General features: G+C 36.5%; 1 protein-coding gene and 1 non-coding gene across 11 annotated transcripts in view; both read left to right on the top strand.

Annotated features, from left to right (window-relative positions):
* The window catches only part of NSRP1 (nuclear speckle splicing regulatory protein 1), a 62205-nt gene extending 46424 nt beyond the window's left edge, over window positions 1-15781 (top strand). For all 10 annotated transcript variants that reach the window (XM_059046308.2, XM_067021614.1, XM_067021611.1 and 7 more), the window contains 4 exons: window positions 10245-10373; window positions 11274-11481; window positions 12340-12448; window positions 14398-15781. In XM_059046308.2, the coding sequence (XP_058902291.1) occupies window positions 10245-10373; window positions 11274-11481; window positions 12340-12448; window positions 14398-15460 (1509 nt within the window). In that variant the 3' untranslated portion in view covers window positions 15461-15781. The remainder of the gene's footprint in view (window positions 1-10244; window positions 10374-11273; window positions 11482-12339; window positions 12449-14397) is intronic.
* On the top strand, window positions 5992-6131 carry LOC131747187 (U4 spliceosomal RNA). Its single transcript, XR_009332815.1, has one exon. It is a non-coding gene; the product is annotated as a U4 spliceosomal RNA (small nuclear RNA).
* Window positions 15782-25599: the final 9818 nt, after the last annotated feature.

Genomic DNA, 25599 nt, shown 5'->3' with positions numbered 1-25599 from the left:
TATAAATTTTAAAGGAGAAAAACACAGTGAAGAATTAGCTCCTTATTGCTGTGTTGTAGATTAAACCCATTTCTGCTTTCAGATGACTTAGTCTGACGATGAATTACATGGTTTAATAATTCCTGCTAATGAGCTTACTTGCTAAAAAAAAAAACAAAGGATACAACCAAAATGATTTTGCAGTTTTATAATTATTTCAAACTCATCTAGCAAGGAAGGGGACTATCAGGTGATTTTCGGTAGACTTGCCAGCACCTTATATTTATGTATACTGTATAGTATTTCCAAGTACTTTTACATACATTATCTTTTTAAAATGCTCACAAACCTGCCCATGGTCCTGATAAAGAAGTTTGAAACTTCAAAAGGATGTTACCCCTCATGATCATGCAGCTCATTACAGAACTAGGCCTGGAGTTTTAGTAATTTTTCTACTACTGCACCAGTGTATTTTAGATTTAGCTGCAGTAGAAAATAATGAAATTAAACAATGGCAAAGTACCTTTCTTTTCAATTTTAATTACTTTTCCTCCACATTTTAATTTTTGGCACCTGTTTTTCCCTTGTGTATCTAGAATCCTGCATAAGGATAAATTTGTTAAGCACTTTCTATGAGCCAGATGTTATGGCAACTCCTTTCTAAGAGTTATCTTTAATTTTTACAGCAGTCCTGTTTTAGGATAATTGCTCTTATAATCTCTATTTCGTAGTTGAGGAAATGAAGGCAAAAAAGATTTATGTGACTTTCATGAGATCTCATAGTTAGTAAATGGTCAAGTTGTGTTCAAACCCAGGCAGTGAAATTGCAGAGCCCAAGCTTTTAGCCACTGTGTTTTACTGCCTCCTTGGGGAATGGGCACAGAATTATGTATTTAGTTACTTTAAGATAATATATTAGTGTCATATGAGATATAACATATAACAGCCTCAAAATGATTTAATGTGCACATAACATTAAAAACCTTGATTCTTTAGCGTAAGTGCTGGAGTGCTTTGAATTAGAATTTTAGAGCTCAGTAGAATTTTAGAGAGACCATCAAGTTCAGTTTCTTCACTATATGGATGAGAGAATTAGTTCTAGAGAGTCTGGTGACTTCTTCAAGTCATGTAGGTATCTTGTTTTCTAGTGTTCTTTTCACATTTTTTGCTGCCTTTTAAAAAAATAATTAATTGATTAATTTGATTGACCCTGCTTCTTAGTTGCAACATGCATGTGGGGTCTAGCTCCCTGACCAGGGATCGAATCGGGGCCACCCCCCGAACTGGGAGCATGGAGTCCCAACCACTGTGCCACCAGGGAAGCCCTGTGTTGCCTTTTCTTATTCACTTAAAGCATAAGTCCCAAATCTAATTTTATTCATAACTCTGGCTTGTTCAAATCCACTTTTTCTGATAGTGGGAATTTTTCATAATTTGCCTGGAAATTGGAGATGCTGCTACAGCTCTTCTACCTGTCACCTGCCTGCTGCTGCTGTACTACCTTTCACCTTATTTTCCCCACTTGAATGATTCAACTCTTCTGCTTTAATCTCAAACTAACTTTTATCATGAAGAATACCACCTTGATTGCATTTACTAAATCTAAGAGAAAATACTCTTAGAAATGGGGTACTTTATCTGTTAGACCTTTCTTCTTTTCTTTCCTTTTTAAATTTTTAAAAAAATTTTTTAATTTATTTATTTTTGACTGCATTGGGTCTCCGCTGCTGTGCACAGGCTTTCTCCAGTGGCGGCGAGTGGAGGCACCCCACACCGCAATGCACAGGCCTCTCACTGCAGTGGCCTCTCCCATTGCGGAGCACAGGCTCCGGGCACGCAGGCCTCAGTAGCCGTGGCACACCTCAGTAGCAGTTGTGGCGCACAGGCTCAGTAGTTGTGGCGCATGGGCTTAGTTGCTCCACGGCATGTGGGATCCTCCGGGACCAGGGCTCGAACCCATGTCCCCTGCATCAGCAGGCAGACTCCCAACCACTGTGCCACCAGGGTAGTCCTTCTTTTCTTTTCCCTTTTTTTTTCTTTTGTTTTCTTTTCTCCCCTTCCTTTCTCTCCCCTCTTCCCCTCTCCCATCAGTTTTTTTATTTGCCCATCAAGTGCACAGAACTGATGTTGTCGACATTATTATGTTATTCCCTATTTCACTGGAAAAACTTTTAACATGTCATCATTAAAATAATATTTCCTGTAGGTCTTTGGTCTGTTTTCAAGCTAAGGAAGTTCTTTTCTGGTCTTGGTTTGAGGTTTTGTTTGTTCTTGTGTTTTATTTTTTGAAAGTCATGAATGAACTATATTCATACCAGTAAAGATCAATTTAACTTGAGAAAATCAGTAATGATCACTTCACGTAAATGATATAAACACACATAGGTATAGAGTATTCTTTTTAATGTTCCATTGCATTTGGTTTACTAAAATTTCATTAAGGATTTTTGTTTTAAGTGTTAAGGAGTTTTTCTTTTTATCATCAGTGAGATTGGCCTGTGATTTTCCTTTTCTTTCACTGTAATTATACATATTGAAAAAAATATAAAAGTCTGACAGTCCCAAGATTTAGTGGGATAAGTTTGTTTCTGCTTCATTACTTTCTGTCCTGACAAATTAGTGTTTTCTTCATTCTGCTTTCTTTGGGTTTATTTTGTTGTTTTTCTTACTTTTTGAAATGAGTGCATAGCTGTTTTCAAAGCCCTTTCTCTTTTCTAATGTGTTTAAAGCTATACATTTTCCTCTAAGCACTGGTATAGCTGTGCTTATCTCACAAATTTTTGGTAAGTAGTACTTTTTATTCAGTTCAAAATATTTTCTAATTTCTGTTATGATTTCTTCTTTGATTGTGGGTTATTTAGAACTTAATTTTTAAACATATAGGGGTTTTTTGTTTCCTTTTTTTTTTTTTTTTTTTTTTTTTTCCGGGTACGCGGGCCTCTCACTGTTGTGGCCTCTCCCGTTGTGGAGCACAGGCTCCGGATGCGCAGGCTCAGCGGCCATGGCTCACGAGCCCAGCCGCTCTGCAGCATGTGGGATCTTCCCGGTCCGGGGCACAAACCCGTGTCCCCTGCATCGGCAGGCGGATTCTCAACCACTGTGCCACCAGGGAAGCCCATGTTTCCTTTTTGTTATTGACTTTTAACATGATTTCTTTGTGTTCCAAGATGATGCATTGTATTGTTTCATGTCTTTAAAAAATGTGTTGAGATTAACTGTGTGGTCCAGTAGTTTTTAATAAATATTCCTTTGATGATTGAAAAAATATTCTGAATGGTTTTTTTTTGGCCAGTTGTGTGAATCCATACTAATTTTTTTGGTCTCTTAATTACTGAGAGGCATATGTTAAAATCCCGTTATAGTTTTGGACTTGTCTGTTTTTTTCTTAGATTTCTGTTCAGTTTTTACTTTATATATTTTGGGACTTAGGTTAATTAACGATACCCTATATCTACACACATGCCCTCTTGCCGCTCTCCCAGTATACAAAAAAGCAAGTTATCAATTTAAAACAATTTAGTGTCCTGTTTCCCTTGCTTTTTGTTGGTGTGATGGTGATGATTTCTTGGATTCCATGTTTTCCTTCCTCTGAGTTTTCCAGGTTGGTTTTGGAGAAGGAGCAGCAGTGCTAATTCACCATGTAGGCAGGAGAATCATTGTTTTTCTGAGGTTAAAGTAAATGTTGAAATGTTTTTAAAAAATTATTTTTTAATAACTTAAGCATTATTCCAGAAAAGAAGTTTTTAATTTGGCATGTACATCATTCCAGTCTAATTGTTGACATGTAAAAACCTGAGAATATCAGGTCAGTTCTTTGAATAATTTATACTATCACCCTATCACTTAAAAGGATCACTTTTATGTTCCACATTGCATTAGGCAATGTACCAATTAAAGAAAAAGTTAAAATGTGTACTCTCTGTACCTCTCAGGAACTTACAAGTTGGGACAAGAGGCTAAGATTTGTGAAATAATTAGAAAGTAATAACATCAGGAGTATTCTTAGGAACTATATATTGCAGTACAGAATGTGCCATCAGACTTCAAAAGAAAGACCTCATTGGGGGTAAAAGCCCTCAGAGATGGCCTCGTTTAAGAGGTAGGGGGTGAGCTGGCCTGAAACTCTAGATAAGATTTTGATGGCCTGAAAGCAGGAGGAGGAACATTAAAGTATTTCCCCAGAGAAGACCTACAAACAGCCAGAAAACAGTTAACAAGATGGCAATAAGTACATACATATCAATAATTACTTTAAAGGTAAATGGACCAAATTCTCCAATCAAAAGACATAGAATGGCTGAATGGGTATAAAAACAAGACTCATCTATATACTGTATACAAGAGACTTACCTCAGATGTAGGGACACACACAGACTGAAAGTGAAGGGTTGGAAAAAGATATTTCATGCAAATGGAAACTAAAAGAATGGTGGGGATACTAATATCAGACAAAACATACTTTAAAACAAAGATTTTAATAAAAAATAAAAGACAAAGATGGGTATTACATAATGATAATAGGTATCAGTCCAACAAAATATATAACACTTGTAAATTTTTGTGCACCCAACATAGGAGCAACTAAATATATAAAGCAAATATTAACAGACCTAAAGGGAGAAATTGAAAGCAATACAATAAAGCAGGGGACTTTAGTACCCCACTTATATCAATGGGTAGGTCATCCAGACAGAAAATCAATAGGGAAACATTGGCCTTAAATGACACATTAGACCAGATGGTCTTAATAGATAGGTACAGAATATTCCATCCAAAAGCAACAATACACGTTCTTCCCAAGTGCTCATGGACCATTCTCTAGGATAGAACATACGCTAGGCCACAACACAAGTCTTAATCAATTTAAAAAGATTGAAATCATATCAAGCATCATTCCAACTACAGTGGTATGAAACTAGAAATTACAAGAAGACTGGAAAAATCACAAATATGTGGAGATTAAACAACATGCTACTGAGCAACCAATAGGGCAATGAAGATATCAAAGGAGAAATAAAAAATACCTTGAGATAAAAGACAGTGGAAGTACAGCATACCAAAATCTGTGGGATACAGCAAAAACAGTTCTAAGATGGGCGTTTAAAGCAATACAGGTCTGCCTCAAGAAACAAAAATCTGAAATCTAAAAGGACTAGAAAAGAACAAATGAAGCCCAAAGTTAGTGGAAGGAAGTCAATAGTAAAAATTAGAGCAGAAATAGGCACTAAGGGACTTCCCTGGTGGCACGGTGGTTAAGAATCCACCTGCCAATGCAGGGGACACGGGTTTGAGCCCTGGTCCAGGAAGATCCCACATGCTGTGGAGCAGCTGAGCCTGTGCGCCACAACTACTGACCCTGTGCTCTAGAGCCTGTGAGCCACAACTACTGAAGCCCGTGTGCCTAGAGCCCATGCTTTGCAACAAGAGAAGCCACTGCAATGAGAAGCCCACGCACCTCAACAAAGAGTAGCCCCCACTCACTGCAACTAGAGAAAGCCTGCACACAGCAACGAAGACCCAACACAGCCAAAAATAAATAAATAATAAAAATTTATTTATTTTAAAAAAAGAAATAGGCACTAAAAAGACAATAGAAAAGGTCAGTGAACTGAGGAGCTGGTTCTTTGAAGAGATAAAATTGGCAGACCTTTAGTTAAGCTCACTAAGAAAAAGAGAGGGCTCAAATAAATAAAATCAGAAATGAAAGAGGAGAAATTACAACTGATACCAAAGAAATACAGAGGATCGTAAGAGAAAATGAATAATTATATGCCAACAAATTGGGCAACCTAGAAGAAATGGATAAATTCCTAGAAACATAAAATCTTCCAAGACTGAATCATGAGAAAATAGAAAATCTGAATAAACTGATTACTAGTAAGCAGTTCAATCAGTAATCAACTCCCAACAAACAGAAGTCCAGGACCAGGCTTTACTGGTGAATTCTACCAAATATTTAAAGAGGATTTAATACCAATCCTTCTCAAACTCTTTTAGAAAACAGAAGAGGGGGGCCTTGTGCAGTGGTAGTATCATAGCCAATGAGGTTTATCCAAGGTGTGATACTGCTAATTGAAAACTTTTCCCCATACCCTTCCATGACGACTTGAAGTTTAGTTGGCACTGGCAATTTTTGATAGTCTCTGCAGAGACTGCATAATAAAATTTTTTTAAAAAAGAAAGAGGAAGGAACTCTTCCAAACTTATTTTATTTGAGCAGCATTATTCTGATACCAAAACCAGTCAAGGACCCCACAAGAAAAGAAAATTACAGACCAGTATCCCTGATAAACATAGATGCAAAAATCCTCACCAAAATATTAGCAAACCAAATGCAATAATACATTAAAAGGAGCATATGTCATTAACAAGTGGGATTTATTCCATGGATATCAGGATAGTTTAACACCCACAAATCAATCAATGTAATACACCACATTAATAAAATGAAGGACAGAAATCAATGATTATCTCAATAGATGCAGAAAAAGCATTTGTTGAAATGCAACATTACATTTATGATGAAAACTCTCAACAAAGTGGATATGCATGGAGCATACATACCTCAACATAGTAAAGTCCATATATGACAAGCCAACCACTGGCATCATACTTAATGGTGAAAAGCTGAAACCTTTTCCCTTAAAATCAGGAAGAAGACAAGGATGCCCATTCTTGCCATTTCTATTCAACATAGTATTGGAAGTCCTAGCCACAGCAGTTAGGCAAGAAAAAGAAATAAAGGTCATCCAAATTGGAAAGGAAGAAGTAAAACTATTAATATTTGCAAATGACATGATTTTATATATGGAAAACTTTAAAGACTCTGCCAAAAAAACTGTCAGAATTAATAAATGAGTTCAGTGAAGTTGCAGGATACAAAATTAATATACAGAAATCTGTTGTTTTTATGTACTATCAATGAACTATCAAAAATAAAAATTGTGAAAACAATCTCATTTACAGTTGCATCAAAGAGAATAAAATTCTAGGAATAAATTTAGCCGAGGAGGTGAAAGACCTGTACACGGCAAACCATAAAACATTGATGAAAGAAATTGAAGAAGACAAAAATAAATGGAAAGATTCCATGCTCATGAATTGGAAGACTTAATTTTGATTAAATGTTCATATTACCCAAAGCAGTGTACAGATTTAGTGCATTCCCTTTCAAAATTCTAAGGGCATTTTTCATAGAAATGGAACAATCCATCCTAAAATTTGTGTGGAACCATGAAGATTTCGACTAGCCAAAACAATCTGGAGAAAGAACAACAAAAGAGGTGTCACATTCCCTGATTTCAAACTATATTGCAAAGCTATAGTAATCAAAACAATATGGTACTGGCATAAAAACAGACACATAGGTCATGGGACAGAATAGAGAGTCCATAAATAAACCCATGCATATACAGTCAATCAATTTATGATAAAGGAGGGAAGAATGTACAATGGGGAAAGGACAGTCTCTTCAACACATAGTATTGGGAACACTGGACAGCCACATGTGACAGAATGAAACTGGACCACTAGTGTACAGCATGCACAAAAATTAACTCAAAATGGATTAAAGACTTGAATGTAAGACCTGAAACCATAAAATTTCCAGAAGAAAACAGGTGGTAAGTTTCTTGACATCATTCTTGGTGATATTTTTTTGATCTGACTCCAAAGGCAATGAGCACAAAAGCAAAAATAAACAAGTGTAACTACGTCAAACTAAAAAGCTCTGCACAGCAAAGGAAACCATCAACAAAATAAAAAGGCATCCTACTGAACATGAGAAGATGCTTGCAAGTCATATCTGATAAAGGGTTGATATCCAAAATACATAAAGAACTCATACAGCTCAAAAACAAAAAACAGTCCAGTTAAAAATGGGCAGATACATGTATAGCTGATAAACTTTGCTGTATAGCAGAAACTAATGCAATGTAAATCAACTATACTCCAATAAAAATTAATTTAAGAAAAAGAAAAGAAAAAAATGGCCAGAGGATCTAAGTAGACATTTTTCCAGAGAAGACATACAGATGGCCAACAAGCACTTGAAAAGGTGTTCAACAGCACTAATCATCAGGGAAATAATAATCAAAACCGTAATGAGATATCGCATCACAGTTGTCAGAATGATTTATCAAAAAGACAACATATAACAAGTTTTGGCAAAGATATGGAGAAAAGGGAACCCTCATGCACTATTGGTGGGAATGTAAATTGGTACAGCCAGTATGGAAGATGGTATCGAGGTTCCTCAAAAATTAAAATAGAGCTACCATATGATCCAGCAATTCCACCTCTGTGTATTTATCCAAAGAAAATGAAAATATTTATTCAAAAAGATACATGCACCCATGTGTTTATTGCAGCATTATTTATAATGGCCAGGATATGGTAACAACCTAAGGGTCCATTGATGGGTGAATGGATAAAGTATTCCATGCCACACAAATGGAATATTACTCAGTCATTTAAAAAAAAGAAATCTTGCCATTTGCAACAGCATGCATGGACCTTGAGGGTATCATGCTAAGTGAAATAAGTCAGAGAAAGACAAATACCATATGATTTCACTTATATGTGGAATCTAAAAACCAAAATGATCAAACAAAACAAAACTCATAGAGAAAAGATTTATGGTTGCCAGAGGGGAGGGGAATGGTGGGGAGGTTGGTGAAATCAGTGAAGGGGATCAAGAATACAAAATTCAGGGCTTCCCTGGTGGCGCAGTGGTTGGGAGTCCGCCTGCCAATGCAGGGGACGTGGGTTTGAGCCCTGGTCCAGGAAGATCCCACATGCCGCAGAGCAACTAAGCCCGTGTACCACAACTACTGGGCCTGTGCTCTGGAGCCCATGAGCCACAACTGCTGAGGCCCGCACACCTGGAGCCCGTGCTCTGCAATGGGAGAAGCCACCACAGTAAGAAGGCCATGCACTGCAGTGGGGAGTGGCCCCTGCTCTCTGCAACTAGAGAAAGCCTGCACAGCAACAAGGACCCAATGCAGCCAAAAATAAATAAAATAAATAAATTTTTTTTTTTTAAAAAAAGAAATACAAAATTCAATTATAAAGTAAATAAGTCATGGTGATGTAATGTACAGCATGGTGACTATAGTCAGTAATACTGTATGCAAATTTGAAAATTGCTGAGGAAGTAAATCTTAGAAGTTTTTATCACAAGAGGAAAATTTTTTTTTTTGGTAACTTTGTATAGTGACAGATGGTAACTAGACTTACTGTGGTGATCATTTCACAATGTATACAAATGTCAAATCATAATATAAGTTATACTTCAATGAAAATAAATATTTCCTTATAATTATTAATTTTTTTTTTGTTGTTGCGTTGTGTCTTCTTCATTGCTGTGCATGGGCTTTCTCTAGTTGAGGCAAGTGGGGGCTACTCTTCGTTGCAATGCATAGGCTTCTCACTGTGGTGGCTTTGCTTGTTGTGGAGCACGGACTCTAGGCGTGGGCTTCAGTAGTAGCAGCACGCGGGCTCCATAGTTGTGGCCCGTGGGCTCTAGGTCGTGTGGACTTGAGTAGTTGAGGTGCGTGGGTTCAGTAGTTGCGGCATGTGGGCTCTAGGTCATGTGGACTTCAGTAGTTGTGGTGCACAGGCTCTAGAGTGCAGGCTCAGTAGTTGTGGTGCACGGACTTAGTTGCTCCGTGGCATGTGGGATCTTCCTGGACCAGGGATTGAACCTGCATCCCCTGCGTTGGCAGGCGGATTCTTAACCACTGTGCCAGTAGGGAAGTCCCTATTAAAATATTTTTATGAAAAACGTATCACAGACAAAATTTTTTTAAAACTACCTGTATTGTAATTTCTGTAGTGAATATACTGCTTATTTTAAATTCTGAAGGTGACATCTCTAAAAGTAAAGTATTTTTCAATTACCAAGAAAAAAAGGTATTTCCTACCATTTGAAACTTGAACATTTTATTTGGTAACACAAGTAAAAATGATATGGAAGTTTAATATATAATATAGCCATCTCAAAATTAAGGTTAGATGTTTCTAAGTCATACCCTGGTCCTTTTGTAGATAATTCTGTTTATGTACAAGTGAATAGATAATGTTTACTGAACACTTAACTCTCTGTCAGGCTCTAATCTAAGTGCTTTAAGTTTAAAATGTGATTGATACAATTTTTATGATATATTTCTGATTTATGATCCTGTCTCAAAAGAATTACTTAGACTTTTTGTAGTATCTATTAGTTGGCTCATATTTTTGAAACACGTTCAATGTTTTCTTTAAAGACCAAATTGGAAATTCAGAAGGCCCTTGCAGAAGATTCTACTGTATATGAATATGACAGTATTTATGATGAAATGAAGAAAAAAAAGGAAGAAAGTAATCCAAAATTGCTTTTGGGAAAAGACCGAAAGGTTTGTAACTGAAAATACAAAGTTTCTTTGACCTTGACTTGTATTTTGTATCTTATGCTTATTTCAACATGAGAATGATCTGAGAAAAAGCTTTTAGCTATTTGAAGTGTGAAAAGCACTGAGTTCCATATAGTATGGATTTGATTGAGAACCTAGGAAACTATATATTTAGTATCCTAACAGGATCAAGAGAATTATCTAACAATTTTATAAATTTTGTTTTTTTGCTTTAAAACTTTTGCAGATTATTTTTTGAAAGTTTTTCCTAAGAAAGTCTTTGTACTGCTTCTTTTCCTGTTCATGTTTGTGTCTTACAATTTTTTATTGCTTCCTAGCTGGCAACTGAATCATCTGCGTGTAACATGGTCATATTTTTAGTTTGAAAAAACAAGTTAGGGTGTGGAGATTGAATGAAATAAGTTCAAATTTTCTATCACTCTTATTGTTTCACAAAGCACAGACTGGTATTTAAGGATCTTTACATCTTACAGTATCTACAGAAAAAGTGGTGCTGTAAAATGATATGAAAGCTGCTATTTTAAATGATTGTATTTCAACTAATGTGAAAAATTAGAAGGCTTCCTATTCATGTATCTGTTGAAGAAGTAAGATAATACCATTTTGTAAAAAGGGAGAAAAACAGTAGGAAAATGAACTATTTAGAGATTTTTTTTAAATGCCATTTTGAATAATTTTTTGTTTTTATACTTAAATTTCTATTGAAAAGAATTTTATTATCTTGCTAGTAAATTTATATTGAATTTTGAGAAGTTGACAGTCCTGTTTATTTGGATTTCTATCTTAATGAATTTCTATAGTAATAAATTCGTGATAAAAATAGAATATTAGCAGTTAAGTATCTTTGACTCTTTCCTGTATAATGTTATTTTTTCCCCCTAGCCCAAATACATTCACAACTTACTAAAAGCAGTTGAGATCAGAAAAAAGGAACAGGAAAAAAGAATGGAAAAGAAAATACAAAGAGAACGAGAAATGGAAAAGGGAGAATTTGATGATAAAGAGGCATTTGTAACATCTGCTTATAAGAAAAAACTGCAAGAGAGAGCTGAAGAGGAAGAAAGAGAAAGGAGGGCTGCTGCACTTGAAGGTGAAATGGAAGAGGGAGAGGAGTAGAAGGAAACAAACAGGAGAGTTCTGCCCTGTGGTTAGCCATTTGCTCGTCACTGAACTTACAGATTATAATGTTGTCATAATTTATGTATATGAATGCAGGGTATACGATATAAGTTATATGATGTTATGTATAGTATAAAACAGGAGATTTTAACTAAAAACACAGTTGCACTCTTAGTAACTATTACTTCTACTGAACTTCTCAGTTACATCTCACTTTGTTGCTTAAAACTATGATTATCACAAGTCATTGCCTTAGAAAATGATTTCAAATGTAAAAACATCGATTACAAGGCATGGAAAGCATGACACTTGTCAAAAGCAGTATAAACTGAGATTTAAATCCTAGTTATATTTCGTGGGATGAGAAAACTAGAGTAACATCACCCAAGGAGCATTAACTGGGCATTTACAAAAAGAATAACGTTAATTCAGGAAAGAACAAAGATGTGCAGAGGCCAAAGAATACCTTAGTGCTTTACTTCATTGCTTTCTACTCGTGGTCGTTTCTTAAGGTCTAAGTAAAATGTGTACTTACAAATAGCTTAATTGGCAAGTACTTATCAACTTTAAGTGGAAGAAAACCAAATGTATAAGACTTGGTCTAAGCATGTACTATGTGTTCATCTAGAGCACCACTCAGCACCAGATAGTAAATAAACAGGGCTACATTCCAATAAAAATCTATTTACAAAAACAGGCAGCGGGCCAAATTTGGCCTGAAGGCTATATAGATCTAGAGACCAGTTCATACACTGTGTTACATACTCTATGCCTGTGAAACTGAACTGCATTTTTGAATATATTCTCACCTATGCTTTCATTCTCTTAGCACGTTTGGATGTAACCAAGCAGAGCGATCTCAGTGGATTTTATAGGCACCTATTAAATCAAGCAGTTGGTGAAGAGGAAGTACCTACATGCAGCTTTCGTGAAGCCAGGTGAGATGTGGCATATGGAATATTTAGAAGAAAGATACTGTCCATGATTTGTGATTGTGGGATCATTTTAACTCTCTGGAAGTAGAGGATTGCAGTATTGCATATTGTGTTGTTAGCCAAACCTGACCTAATTGAATGAATAACTAGGGATTTACAGTTTTTTAATTAAAAAACTTTTAGTTCGTTTATTTTTATTTTACAGTAATTCTACACACACGTTCAGATAGTATATAAAAAGACAAGTGTATATATATATTTTAAATATCTTTATTGGAGTATAATTGCTTTACAGTGGTGTGTTAGTTTCTGCTTTATAACAAAGTGAGTCAGCTATACATATACATATATCCCCATATCTCCTCCCAAAAAGAGAAGTATATTTTTTCATAAATAGGACCTAGCCTCCATAAAACATAAGATTCACATAATCAAGGGCTTAGAAATGCATTATCCAGTATGTAGCCACTAGTTACATGTAGCTGTTTAAATTTAAATTATATTAAATCTAAAATTTTGGTCACAACAGTCACATTTCCAGTATTCCATTGCCACATTTGGCTGGTGGCTACCATATTGGGCAGCACAGATATATGGACATTACTATTTCTGTAGACATTTTTTTTTTCTGGCCATGCTGCACAGCCTGTGGGATCTTAGTTCCCCAACCAGGGATTGAACCTGGGCCCTGGCGGTGAAAGCGCTGAGTCCTAACCACTGGACCGTCAGGGAATTCCCCATTTCTGTAGACATTTCTATTAATACTGGTCTAGAAAGTAAGGATTGGAGGATTTTTGAATAAAATTATAAAATATTATAGGGATGGTGAAATGATTATAAGTTTATAGCTGAAGGTAAAATTTGTCTTAAACTTGTATCTAAGGAAATCATTTTTTGAAATAGAAACATTCAGATAAGAGGGTCTGAGTCTTTGTTGCTAGGAAAAGAGGAGATGCAGGAGAATGGAATTAAGAATGAAGAGAAGGGATTACACCCCAACTACTAGGTTTTGATTGGAAAATTGATAAGAATTATGAGTCTCAGAAAGCATATTTGAAGACTGAAATTTTTGAATGAAAAATTAGAGTTTCATCTGGAATGGTTGTGAGGCCAGCCGTGAAACTCCATAATGTCATATAGTAGTTGCAATTCCCAGAGTCTAACAATAGAATTCCTAACTATTAGTGAGTCCTTTAGACAAGACACTTTTGCCAGCAATTGCTAGAGAACCATAGTTGTTGATTTGTTTGTTTGGTGAGTAAGTGATAAGTGAGAATAAATGTGTAATGTAAATAAATTAACCATGCTTATTGGCTGGGAAAATGTAGGGGATGTAAACAGTGTTAATGTAACTCATCATAATAGCTGGATAGATTCACATTTTTCCATTTTGTTGTAAAAGATGCCGAGGGGTAGAGCAGGATGCTGGTGCCTTTTCAGTCATGAGAGGGATTATTTAGTGATATTTAGAATTAGGTTTTGTCACCATTTTGCTGTGAAAAAATTTATCTTCATCTTCACCCAGGACTATTTTAAATATTTTTTAAAATAAAATAAAAATCCAGCAAAGCCACAACTTGAACCTCATGTTGTAAACTAGTACTTATATTCAGAATATATATATCTTTTCCCAATTATTCTTTGTCTGTGCTTGGCAAAAATGAAGACCTTGCACAGACCCCTGCCTGAAGGTTCTAGTGGTCCATACAGAAGGGCTGATTTTTACTTTTTCATTTCTACCAATATTGAAAATATTTGGAATGGTTAGAAAATACTAGTTTGCAGATGTTTACAAGGTAAATAGACAGCAGCACCTTTTCGAATTTGAGATAATCAGAAGGTTTGTATAGTATAGGTGTATTGACTTAAGTACTGATGAACTTTATATGAACACTTCATTTATTTACTATAATTGATAATGTAGCATTTTCTGTTACATTATTTTTCTTAAGGTCTGGGATAAAAGAAGAGAAATCAAAGGGATATTCCGATGAAGTAAGTTCAGAAAACAGAACACCTCATGAGAACTGCATTCGCCAAACCGTTGTGAAAGTAGAGGAAAACCCAGATGCAGACAGTGACTTTGATGCTAAGAGCAGTGAGGATGATGAAACGGAAGAAGATAATAAAGTGAACTGCAGAAGGGAGAAGGGCACAGAGACCTTAAAAAATGACTCCAGGCATCACAGGAGTCATACCCACTCACGGTCATCTAGTGAAGAAAGAGAGCATGGTACCAAATACCACACAAAAATTTCCAAGTCAAGAGGACATGAGAAAAGGGAAGATCAACACCAAGAGAGACAATCCACAAAGGACAACTATTACGCTGACCGTGATTACCAAAAAGAAAAGAAGGATTCCCATAGGCACAGAGAGGCCAGTTACAGAGATTCACACTGGAAGAGGCATGAACAAGAAGATAGACTGAGGGGAAGAGACCAGAGAGAGAGAAATGATAGGGAATGGAAAAGGGAGACAGACAGGGAGAAATACCCCTCAAGAGAACAAGAAAGAGACAGACAACGAAATGATTATGACCGACACATTGAGAAAGGAGGAGAGAAGGAAGAGAAAAGCAAAGAAAAGGAAGAGCATATGAAAGCAAGGAAAGAAAGATACGAAAACAGTGATAAATACAGAGAGAGAGAAAAACGAGAAGTAAGTGTTCAGTCTTCAGAAAGAAATCAAGAAAGAAAGGAAAGCAGCCCAAATTCTAGGGCAAAGGATAGGTTTCTTAACCAGGAAAGAGCCAATAAAATGAGAAACATGGAAAAGGACAAAGAAAGAAACCCAGAGAAACCCTCTAGTTCTGAAACATCACTGGGAGCAAAACACAGAATCACAGAGGAATGCCAAGAGACTGGCAAAGAACAAGAGAGGCCACACGAGACAGTGAACAAGTTTGCAAAGCGGAGCAATGAAGAAACTGTAATGTCAGCAAGAGACAGATACTTGGCCCGGCAAATGGCACGGGTTAATGCAAAGACATATATTGAGAAAGAAGATGATTGATAACTGCCCCAATAGGAAGACCTGTGGAAGCACAGAAAATTATAATTCCTGGAAAATGTTGAGTGAACACATGAAGGAGTGTGTTAACAGTGGTTGGGAGGGTATTTTAAAATATATTTTCAAAATTCATTTTTGGTTTAGGTTTAAGTCAGAAGTCAATCCTTTTATCTTGAATGTTTAACTAAATTAATATGTAATATTTACTTACCAATACCACATTCTTGGTTGTATTCAAGCAACCTAAAGAGAATGCTGAATCCCCGTAGGTACTTAATGAGGGAAATTGGCTCCACTACAACCATTAAAAAATAATTTAAATAACTCTTCTATGTTGCTTTTGTTGCAGGAGCTGTTTGTTTTATAAATGTCATGTTTCAGATAAAAATATGTGGATTTGAACAGAGAATATTGTTTTACTTTATGTTCTAAAATTTGTATTAAAGTGTAAAATACAAATCACACATCTTGTCTAAGCTTTTTAGCCCACAACGTACTCACTTAAATGAAAATAAAAATAATGATATATTTGTATGTTTAATTGATGCTTATATTTTATTTTAAAAATAATGTCATTCATGTCATGCTGTAATTCCTCTTTTTTTTAATTAAAAATCACTTTAATTCTGAAACCCTAGCAAGTTAGTAAATTGGTTATGTGTATAAATCTGTTTTAGCTGAGGGTGAAAAGATGGAGATACTCAGCCTAAAGAAATAACCTAAAGATCCAGGTGGCCTATTTATGAACATGTCTTGTTTAATATACTCTAAAAAATATAGTACATCTTATTAGAGTTTCTATTTATATATCAAAATAAAACTAAAATTTCTGTACTAAGCCTTTGAAACTTAACCATTTGAAGTTATAAACTAAATAATTTATTCGTGTGAAAAGGATGAATCATATGGAGAAAACAGTTCTCTTAACAGTCTTCCCATTAAGAAAGTGCCATTTTTATCTCTCATACTTCATGAAGAGTTACCACATTGTCTTATTTTAGAAGGATAAACATAGTTTAGTAAGAATATTGTCTTTAAGAAAATATATATAAAAGATCAAATTTAGCATTCATAAATCATTTTGTTATACTTTTTAAACCAGAAAGGAAAAGTAGCAAGAAAGCTAATGCCTGTATCTCTTGACTGACACATTAAATATCGGTTACACCCTAATACTTTAAAATATATCAGTGACAGTGACCAACACTTCAAAAGCACTGACTTTGTGTACACAGAGGGGTGTAGTATAATGTAACTGTGAATAGGGTGAGATCATGGAAGACCATGAGTGACAGGCTAAAAATCTTCAACTTTGGTAGAGAATTGGATTCCTTTGTTAGGGTTGTCGTACTAAAGCCATATATTGGGAAGATTTCATTTGACTATAGTATGCAAGATAAAGCCTAGGAGGTGGAGAGATCTGATAAACTGTTGATTTCCCTCTCCCAGTAATTCAGAGACTTAAAGCAGCATGAATGGTTTAGATAGGAAAAGTTACATATTTAAAAAACAAAATTATTTAAGTGTAATTGATTTACATTATTGTGTTTCAGGTATATAGCATAGTGATTTAGTTTTTTTTTTTTAGATTATATTCTATTACAGGTTATTAGAAGATACTGAATATAATTCCCTGTGCTATATAGTAAAGCCTTGTTGCTTATTTATTTTATGTACAGTAGTTTGTATCTGTTAATCCCATACTCTTAATTTGTTCCTCCTGTCCTCCCTCTCCCCTTTGGAAACCATAAGCTTGTTTTCTAGGTCTGTGAGTCTTTCTGTTTTGTATGTAGATTAATTTGAATTATTTTTTAGAGTCTACATGTAAGTGATACAGTATTTGTCTTTCTCTGACTTCACTAAGCATGTTCTTCTCTTGGTCCACCCATGTTGCTGCAAATGGCAGTATTTTATTCTTTATTACGGCTGAGTAATATTCCACTGTATATATACCACATCTTTTTTTGTGTGTGGTACGCAGGCCTCTCACCGCTGTGGCCTCTCCCATTGCGGAGCACAGGCTCCGGATGCACAGGCTCAGTGGCCATGGCTCACGGGCCCAACCGCTCTGCGGCATGTGGGATCCTGCCGGACCGAGGCACAAACCCGTGTCCCCCTACATCGGCAGGTGAACTCTCAACCATTGTGCCACCAGGGAAGCCCTATACCACATCTTCTTAAGCCAGCCTGTTGATGGGCACTTGAGTTGTTTCCATGTCTTGGCTATTGTAAATAGTGTTATGAACATTGGGGTGCATGTATCTTTTCCAAGTAGAGTTTTTGTTTTTTTCTGGATATATACCCAGGAGTGGGATTGCTGGATCATGTGATAGTTCTGTTACATAATACTTTCATTAACCAAGTTTGACATAACTCAGGGAGAAACTGCAAATTAAGGGTTTCTTCTCTCTCCTTCCCCAGATGTACAGATGTTTTTGCCTCTTTGGCATTCACTCCCCTGTTTCTGAGAATAGTGCCTTGATTTTCACTTGGGAAAGTACCCTTCACTACTCTTAGTCCAGTGTTTCAAATGGGGCTGAAAGAGCTCCAGGAAGGTATGTGACTCAAGATAGGCCAATTCTGAGACTTGTCATAACTTAAAGTGATGTTTTCCAGTAGAATTCTGGACTGTGAAGATGAAGTAATTCCAGAATTACATGGGAAAATGAGTGCCTGACTGCCTGACAGAATAAAGCCCACACAAAAGAAAACAGAAATGAGAGGTGAGAAGGACAAAGACCTTATGATTGCTTTTGAAACTTTGGCTCTAGTAGATCATATTTTGATATTTAAACCAGTGTTTTTCTCTTGGGCCAATTGGATTTGGATTTCTACCAAAAAAGCTCTATTTGACACAAAAAGGGTCCATCTCTGATAAGTCTGTGCCAAAAATCACCAGAATATTCTTAGTAAGCTTTTAAAAATTGTAGTATAACAAACATAAAGAAAAGTACATATATCATGAGTACATAGTTTAATGGATTTACACAGTGAACATACCCAATTAAAAAAGAGACCATTACCTGCCCCACAGAAGCTCCCCTCAAACCATTTCCCAGCCTACTCCCTGCCTTTACTTTTAACACCATAGATTAATTTTGCTTGTTTTCTTGATTGTATATTTATCCATCTATTGTTGATGGCCATTGAGTTATTTCCACTTGGGGGTTATTATGAATAATGCTTCTAGGAACATTCTTGCGCATTTGTCTTCTAGTATGTACATATATATGTTTTGATTGGGTAGGTCCTAGAAATGGAATTGCTGATCCATAGGGTAAGTATATGTTCATAGTAATAGGTAATGTCAGTTTTCCAGAATAAACTCCAATGTATGAGAGTTACAGTTGCTTCATATTCTTGCTTACACTTGTAATTGTTTAACCTTTATCTTTTAATTTGAGCCGTTCTGGTGGGCATGATGGTATCTCATGGTTTTATTTTCGGGTTCCCTGATGACTTTCATATTTATTAGCATTTTGATATCTCATTTTTGAAGAATCTGTTTCTTTTGCCTATTGGTTTTAAAATTTATTTATTTTTGGCTGCTCTGGGTCTTTGTTGCTGCGTGTAGGCTTTCTCTAGCTGCGGCGAGCGGGGGCTACTCTTCGTTGTGGTATTCAGGCTTCTCATTGCAGTGGCTTCTCTTGTTGCAGAGCATGGGCTCTATGCGTGGGCTTCAGTAGATGTGGCATGAGGGCTCTAGAGCACAGGCTCAGTAGTTGTGGTGCACGGACTTAGTTGCTCTGCAGCCTGTGGGATCTTCCCAGACCAGGGCTTGAACCCATGTCCCCTGCATTGGCAAGCGGATTCTTAACCACGGTGCCGCCAGGGATGTCCTGCCTATTTTTGTTTTGAAGTGGGTGAGTGGGACTATCTGCCTTTTTCTTCATGACCTGTACTGATTCTCTATATGGATAGGAGTTGTCTTTGCAAGTAATTTCTGCCTCAGTATGGCTTGCCTTTTCACTCTCTCATAAGGTATTTTTAGCGAACGGAAATCTTTAATTTTGATAAAGTTCACCTTAATCAAAGGTTAAATTTAAAATTCAGTTCCTTAGTTGCACTAGACATATTTGAAGTGCTCAATAACCATATGATGCTAGGAGCTACGATAGAGGAAAATGAAGCTTTATAGAACATTTCTGTCATTGCAGAAAGTTCTGGACAACACTCTTCTAGAAGCATTGTCTACTTTTCACATTTAGATCTACCATACACCTGGAATGAATTTTTGTGTGTGGTATAATATAGAGATTAAGATTTTTTTCCATATGGATATCAGGTAGACTTAGCAGTGAATGAAAATTTGTTCAAATTAATGCTACAATGAATACCATTATACATCCACCAGGAATGGCAAAAATGTGTAGAGACTTACAATACCAAATGTTGGTGACGTATGGAGCAAAAAGTAAGTCATATATGCTACTAGTGGCAGATAAACTGGTAGGATCTTTTTGGAAAACAATTTGGCTTTACCTAGTAACACTGATGCTGCATATTTGTCTTACACAGATGCATCAGGAATATTCATAATAGTGTTTCCATCAAACTGAAAATAGTCTAAATGTCCATCAGTATTAAATTAACCTAGTGTGTATATATGCACAATACAGTGAAATGAATATACTAGAGGTATAACTAGGATGAATTTCAGTGTTGTAAAAACCAAAAAGTAACATATAGTTTATGTTTTTATAAAACAGGCGAAACTATAGAGACATATGGGTAGGTGGTAAAACTAAAGAAAAACAAGGAAATAATTACAAAAGTCAAGATACCATTTGTGATATGGGAGAGTACACATGGGTTCTAGATGCTGGCAATAGTTTTTTGACCTGGGTGGTAGTTACTTGGCTATTCACTCTATCAGTTGTAAATATGTTTTATATATTATTCTGTATGCATAAGATATCTCACAGTAAACATTTTTGTAATTTAAGATTTTTAATAAATGAGTGGAGGAGTGTTGGCCATGCTGGTTAATCTTAGTCAATTCTATAGGAAGAATATGTAGATGTTGATTAGTCAAATGGCTTATGCACAAGGCAGCAGTTCTTTGATAACAAATTATTTGGACTAGTATAAATAAGGGGTTCATTATATTTGTTGCTAGATACGTGTTCTTTTAAATATATGAGGTCTAAAATAATATACTTAAATTTTATGAATTGGTAAACAGCTGTTCTTGTGATTCAGTGTCTTTAATTTTCCTTCTCCCTCCCCTTGTTTATTCCTGTTGCAATCATACCAATTACACAGTGCTGTTTCAAGGTAACCGTGCCTTCTCACATACTAATCGCTTTGCCTGGAAAGTCATGTTTCTGCCTAACGCCTTATTTTTAAAACTGACGTGTGATTGTCTCCAGAAAACCTCTTATATTACCTTTCTTTGTTTCAGCCACATCTCTGTTTCCTTTTAATTCTGTGGGTAATACTATCACAGCATTATGGTATAATGATTGTATATTAGTTGTTTGAAGGTAAAGATCTGATCTCAACTTTGTACGCGCAGTACCTACTATGATAGCTGGCATGAGTGAACGTTTAGAAAAGTTTTTACTTCACTGCTTTAACTTCATTTACTTTGATATCTGTTAAGTATTTCTTAAAATTAGAATTTTAAAACAAGAATGAACTTAGAAATCATCTATAATCCCTTGAATTTAAAATGTTTTTAAGATGGTATGACATCAGGTTTAATAGCTGAGACTTGGAAATCTTGGGTCCACTTGCTGCATAATCTTGGACAAATTATCTAAGTTCTCTGAACTTTATTTTTTCCTTATTTGTAATATGAGGATAATAAAAGGGTCTCTTTCATAAGACTGATGTGAGGATTGCTTCAAACAATGTATGTAATGCTGTGCCTGACGTTAGCACACAGTAAATACTAGTGTGTATATATATCATATGTATATATACTGTGTGTATATTACCCATGAGGAAATGGGGCCAGTAAAGTTGAGTGACTTAAATAAGGTTCCTTAGCTTGGTAGTGGATGAGAAAGGACTTGAGCTTGTCTTCTCAATCCTATCTGGTTGCTCTTAACACAGGTGCAGAAAAGTTTTTTTGCTTTTGGTAAAATGTATGACATGAGCCATACTTACTATGGAGGGAAACTAGGCCAGACAAATGACATGAAGTATGCATTATTTTCATGTATTCAGCAAATTGGGGGCTATGTACCAGATGTGCTAGATTCTTAATTGTGTTAAGAAGACAAAGCTTTAAGAATCAAAGGAATACTAAGCAGGAGAGGTTTGGGAAAAAGAGTTTAGAGATACACTTTAATACTGAAGTTTCTGTCTTGGAAGATGCTTTGTCCAACCTTTGCCCATCCCACTATACTGCTAATCCCATTCCTCTCTCTGCCCCTTAAGAAAAGACTATGGCTTTCTTGGGCTATAATTGTAACAATTAATGAATGTAAACTGGTCCTCTTCCTTTTTCACCATCCCTTCCCTAACAGTTCAGTCCAAAAGCCATTAAGTGGGGCTGAGTAAGGTAAAGCTGTCATGACCCAGAGCTGGGTGTCACTAAAACACAGTGAAGAGCATCGTGAAGGAGCAGCCCAAATGAATGTGAGGGGTAATCCATGCAGATAGGAGGTCCATTCAGGATATCTGAGCCCAAGTGGTGGAGGGGGAGGCATCTGTGCAGTGGGTAGTGATGGTGACTGCCCAACAAGGGATGTCAGCTTGAGCAGGGTGAGGAGGGCATTTGTACAGGGACAGTCCCAGCATGAGGTGTCAGAACCTGAATGAGGTAAAAAGGGCTATGTAGACGGCATTGACAGCAGCAATGGAATATTGCTTACATTCAGGGATATTGATCAAAAGTAAATACATTTGTTATAATGGGAGCCAGGTTTCTCAGTGCCCTAGAAGGGGTTATAAACATGAAGAGAGAAAATTAGAATGAACTTTGTAGTGTTGGTTTGGAACTGGAGTTACTGGTATAAACTCATAGTTTTCAAGATAGAGAAATAATAATAGATGAAAATGTGTTTTTGTGCACACATGTGAGAAGACGGAATCAGTGACACTCCAATGAGCATACCTGGCACCTAGATCTTGGTTTCTAAATACATTCTTCACTAAAACCAGGACTTCTTCGAGAAATGGCTGTGGCAGAGAAAGTACAAGATGATACTGTAACATTTTACTCCAGAAGGTAAGGAAGTGAGTGTTCCAGGAATGATGGGGACATGTCAAAGGATACCGGAGCCAGCTTGAAAGGATTCTCACTGGCTAAATACGGAACCATTTGAGCATCAAAATGAATAATAATTGATTATATCCATTGAATAAAATAATCCGTAAAAAATGAACAGTTAGGTGAGGAACAGTATATTCGCACAGTCTCAGAGTAAACCCCCTACAAAATATTACTTACAAAAACAAAAGAAACTTTACTTGGTGGAAAGTCTGGCAGATACCACCTTAATGAAGTGATTGAAAATATCACCAGTATGGGGACAAAAATGGAATCATACTTGACCTGATAGAATGTGCTGAGAACACAACGTCATTCCTGTGATATTTTCTGCTAAAAATGTATATTAGCGTGAATCTATAATCATGAGTCAATTACCAAATTGAGAGAAATTCTACAGAATAACTAGCTTGTAATATTCGAAAGTGTCAAGTTCATGAAATAAGGAAAGTCTGGAAAACTGTTGCAGACTGAGGGAGACAAAAGAGACTTGAATGTGTCGTTCTAGACTGGATCCTTTTGGTAAAAGGACATCATTGAATGATGTCTGAGATTAGATGGCAGTAATGTATCAATGTTACTTTTCTGATTTTGATGGTTCTATTGTGGTTATGTAGGAGAATGTCCTTGTTTGTTGGAAACACATCCTTCATGATTTTCCTTTTTGAATTTAGCATCTGTATTTTGGCTTCTATGGATGATGATTTTTAAGACATTTTTTAATTGATTTACAATGTGTTAATTTCTGTACAGCAAAATGACTCAGTTATATATACTTTTTAAAAAAATTTATTTATTTTTGGCTGTGTTGGGTCTTCACTGCTGCATGCGGGCTTTCTCTAGTTGCGGCAGGCAGGGGATACTCTTCGTTGCCGTGCACGGGCTTCTCACTGCAGTGGCTTCTCCTGTTGCGGAGCACAGGCTCTAGGCTTGTGGGCTTCAGTAGTTGTGGCTTGTGGGCTCTAGAGCGCAGGCTCAGTAGTTGTGGCACAGGGGCTTATTTGTTCCGCAGCATGTGAGTTCTTCCCAGACCAGAGCTCTAACCCGTGTCGCCTGCACTGGCAGGCGGATTCTTAACCACTGCACCACCAGGGAAGTCCCTACATTATTCTTTTTAATATTCTTTTCCATTATGGTTTATCCCAGGAGATTGGATATCGTTCCCTGTGCTATACAATAGGACCTTGCTGTTTGTCCATTCTAAATGTAATAGTTTGCATCTACTAACCCCAAACTCCCAGTCCATCCTTCCCCCTCTCCCCTCCCCCTTGGCAACCACAAGTCTGTTCTCTGTGTCTGTGAGTCTGTTTCTGTTTTGTAGATAGGTTCGTTTGTGCCATATTTTAGATTCCACATGTAAGTGATATCATATGGTATTTGTCTTTCTGACTTATTTCACTTAGTATGATAATCTCTGGTTGCATCCGTGTTGCTGCAAATGGCATTATTCTTTTTTATGGCTTAGTACTATTCCATTGTATATATGTACCACATCTTCTTTATCCATTCATCTGTTGATGGACATTTGGCTATTTGTGAATAGTGCTGCTATGAACATAGGGGTGCATTTATCTTTTCTAATTATAGTTTTGTACAAATATATATGCCCAGGAGTGGGATTGCTGGATCGCATGGAGTGGGATTGCTGGATCATATGGTAGTTCTATTTTTAGTTTTCTGAGGAACCTCCATACTGTTTTCCATAGTGGCTGCATCAACTTACATTCCCATCAACAGAGTAGGAGGGTTCCCTTTTTTCTACACCCTCTCCAGCATTTGTTATTTGTAGACTTTTTAATGATGGCCATTCTGACCGGTGTGAAGTGGTACCTCATTGCAATTTTGGTTTGCATTTCTCTAATAATTAGTGATGTTGAGCACCTTTTCATGTGCCTGGGGCCATCTGTAAGTCTTCTTTGGAGAAATGTCTGTTTAGGTCTTCTGCTGATTTTTCAGTTGGGTTTGTTTTGTTGTTGAGTTGTATGAGCTGTTTATATATTTTGGAGATTAAGCCCTTGTCGGTTGCATCATTTGCAAATGTTTTCTCCCATTCTGTAGGTTGTCTTTCCGTTTTGCTTATGGTTTCCTTTGCTGTGCAAAAACTTGTAAGTTTGATTAGGTTCCATTTGTTTATTTTTGTTTTTCTATTGCCTTGGGAGACTGACCTAAGAAAACATTGGCATGATTTATGTCATAGAATGTTTTACCTATGCTCTCTTTAAGAGTTTTATATGGGTGATGATTTTAAAGAAAGACATGCAAGTAATGTTTGGCCTGCAATCAGAAAACCTGGGTATAAGGCCTGTTCTAGAACTTTCCAGCTGTGTGAACCTGGGCAAATCAACTGACCTCTCTGAGCCTCAGGCTCCTTATCTGCAGAACAGGGGAAGTAACACCTGTCATCCATGTCACCCAGAGTTCTGATGATCAAATGAGATGATCTGTGTGAAAGCACATTATAAACTGAAGCTCTGCACAAATTGCAAAAATTGTAGTAATTTATTTAGCTTTACTGAAATTTAATATCTCTAACCCTAGGTACTTTTGATGCTAAGTATTTACAAATCACATGCAGTGATTTTATATTTATTTATTTGGTTGCGTCTGGTCTTAGTTGTGGCAGGCGGGCTCCTTTTTTGCAGCAGGCAGGCTCCTTAGTTGTGGCTCGCTGGTGCCTTAGTTGTGACATGCGAACTCTTAGTTGTGGCATGCATGTGGGATCTAGTTCCCAGACCAGGGATCGAACCGGGGCCCCCTGCATTGGGAGCAAGGAGTCTTAACCACTGTGCAACCAGGGAAGTCCCAAATGCAGTGATGTTTTAGGGGATGTGTAAATGTTTTGACAATATACAGTTAAGATTTTTCTTTTAACCTTAAGAGTTTGGAAAGGTATTTTTGATTTTGTTCTGTTTTGTTTTTT

The sequence above is a fragment of the Kogia breviceps genome, chromosome 19 (assembly GCF_026419965.1).
Source record: "Kogia breviceps isolate mKogBre1 chromosome 19, mKogBre1 haplotype 1, whole genome shotgun sequence".
Classification (NCBI taxonomy): domain Eukaryota; kingdom Metazoa; phylum Chordata; class Mammalia; order Artiodactyla; family Physeteridae; genus Kogia; species Kogia breviceps.
This window is presented reverse-complemented; position numbering and strand designations above follow the sequence as displayed.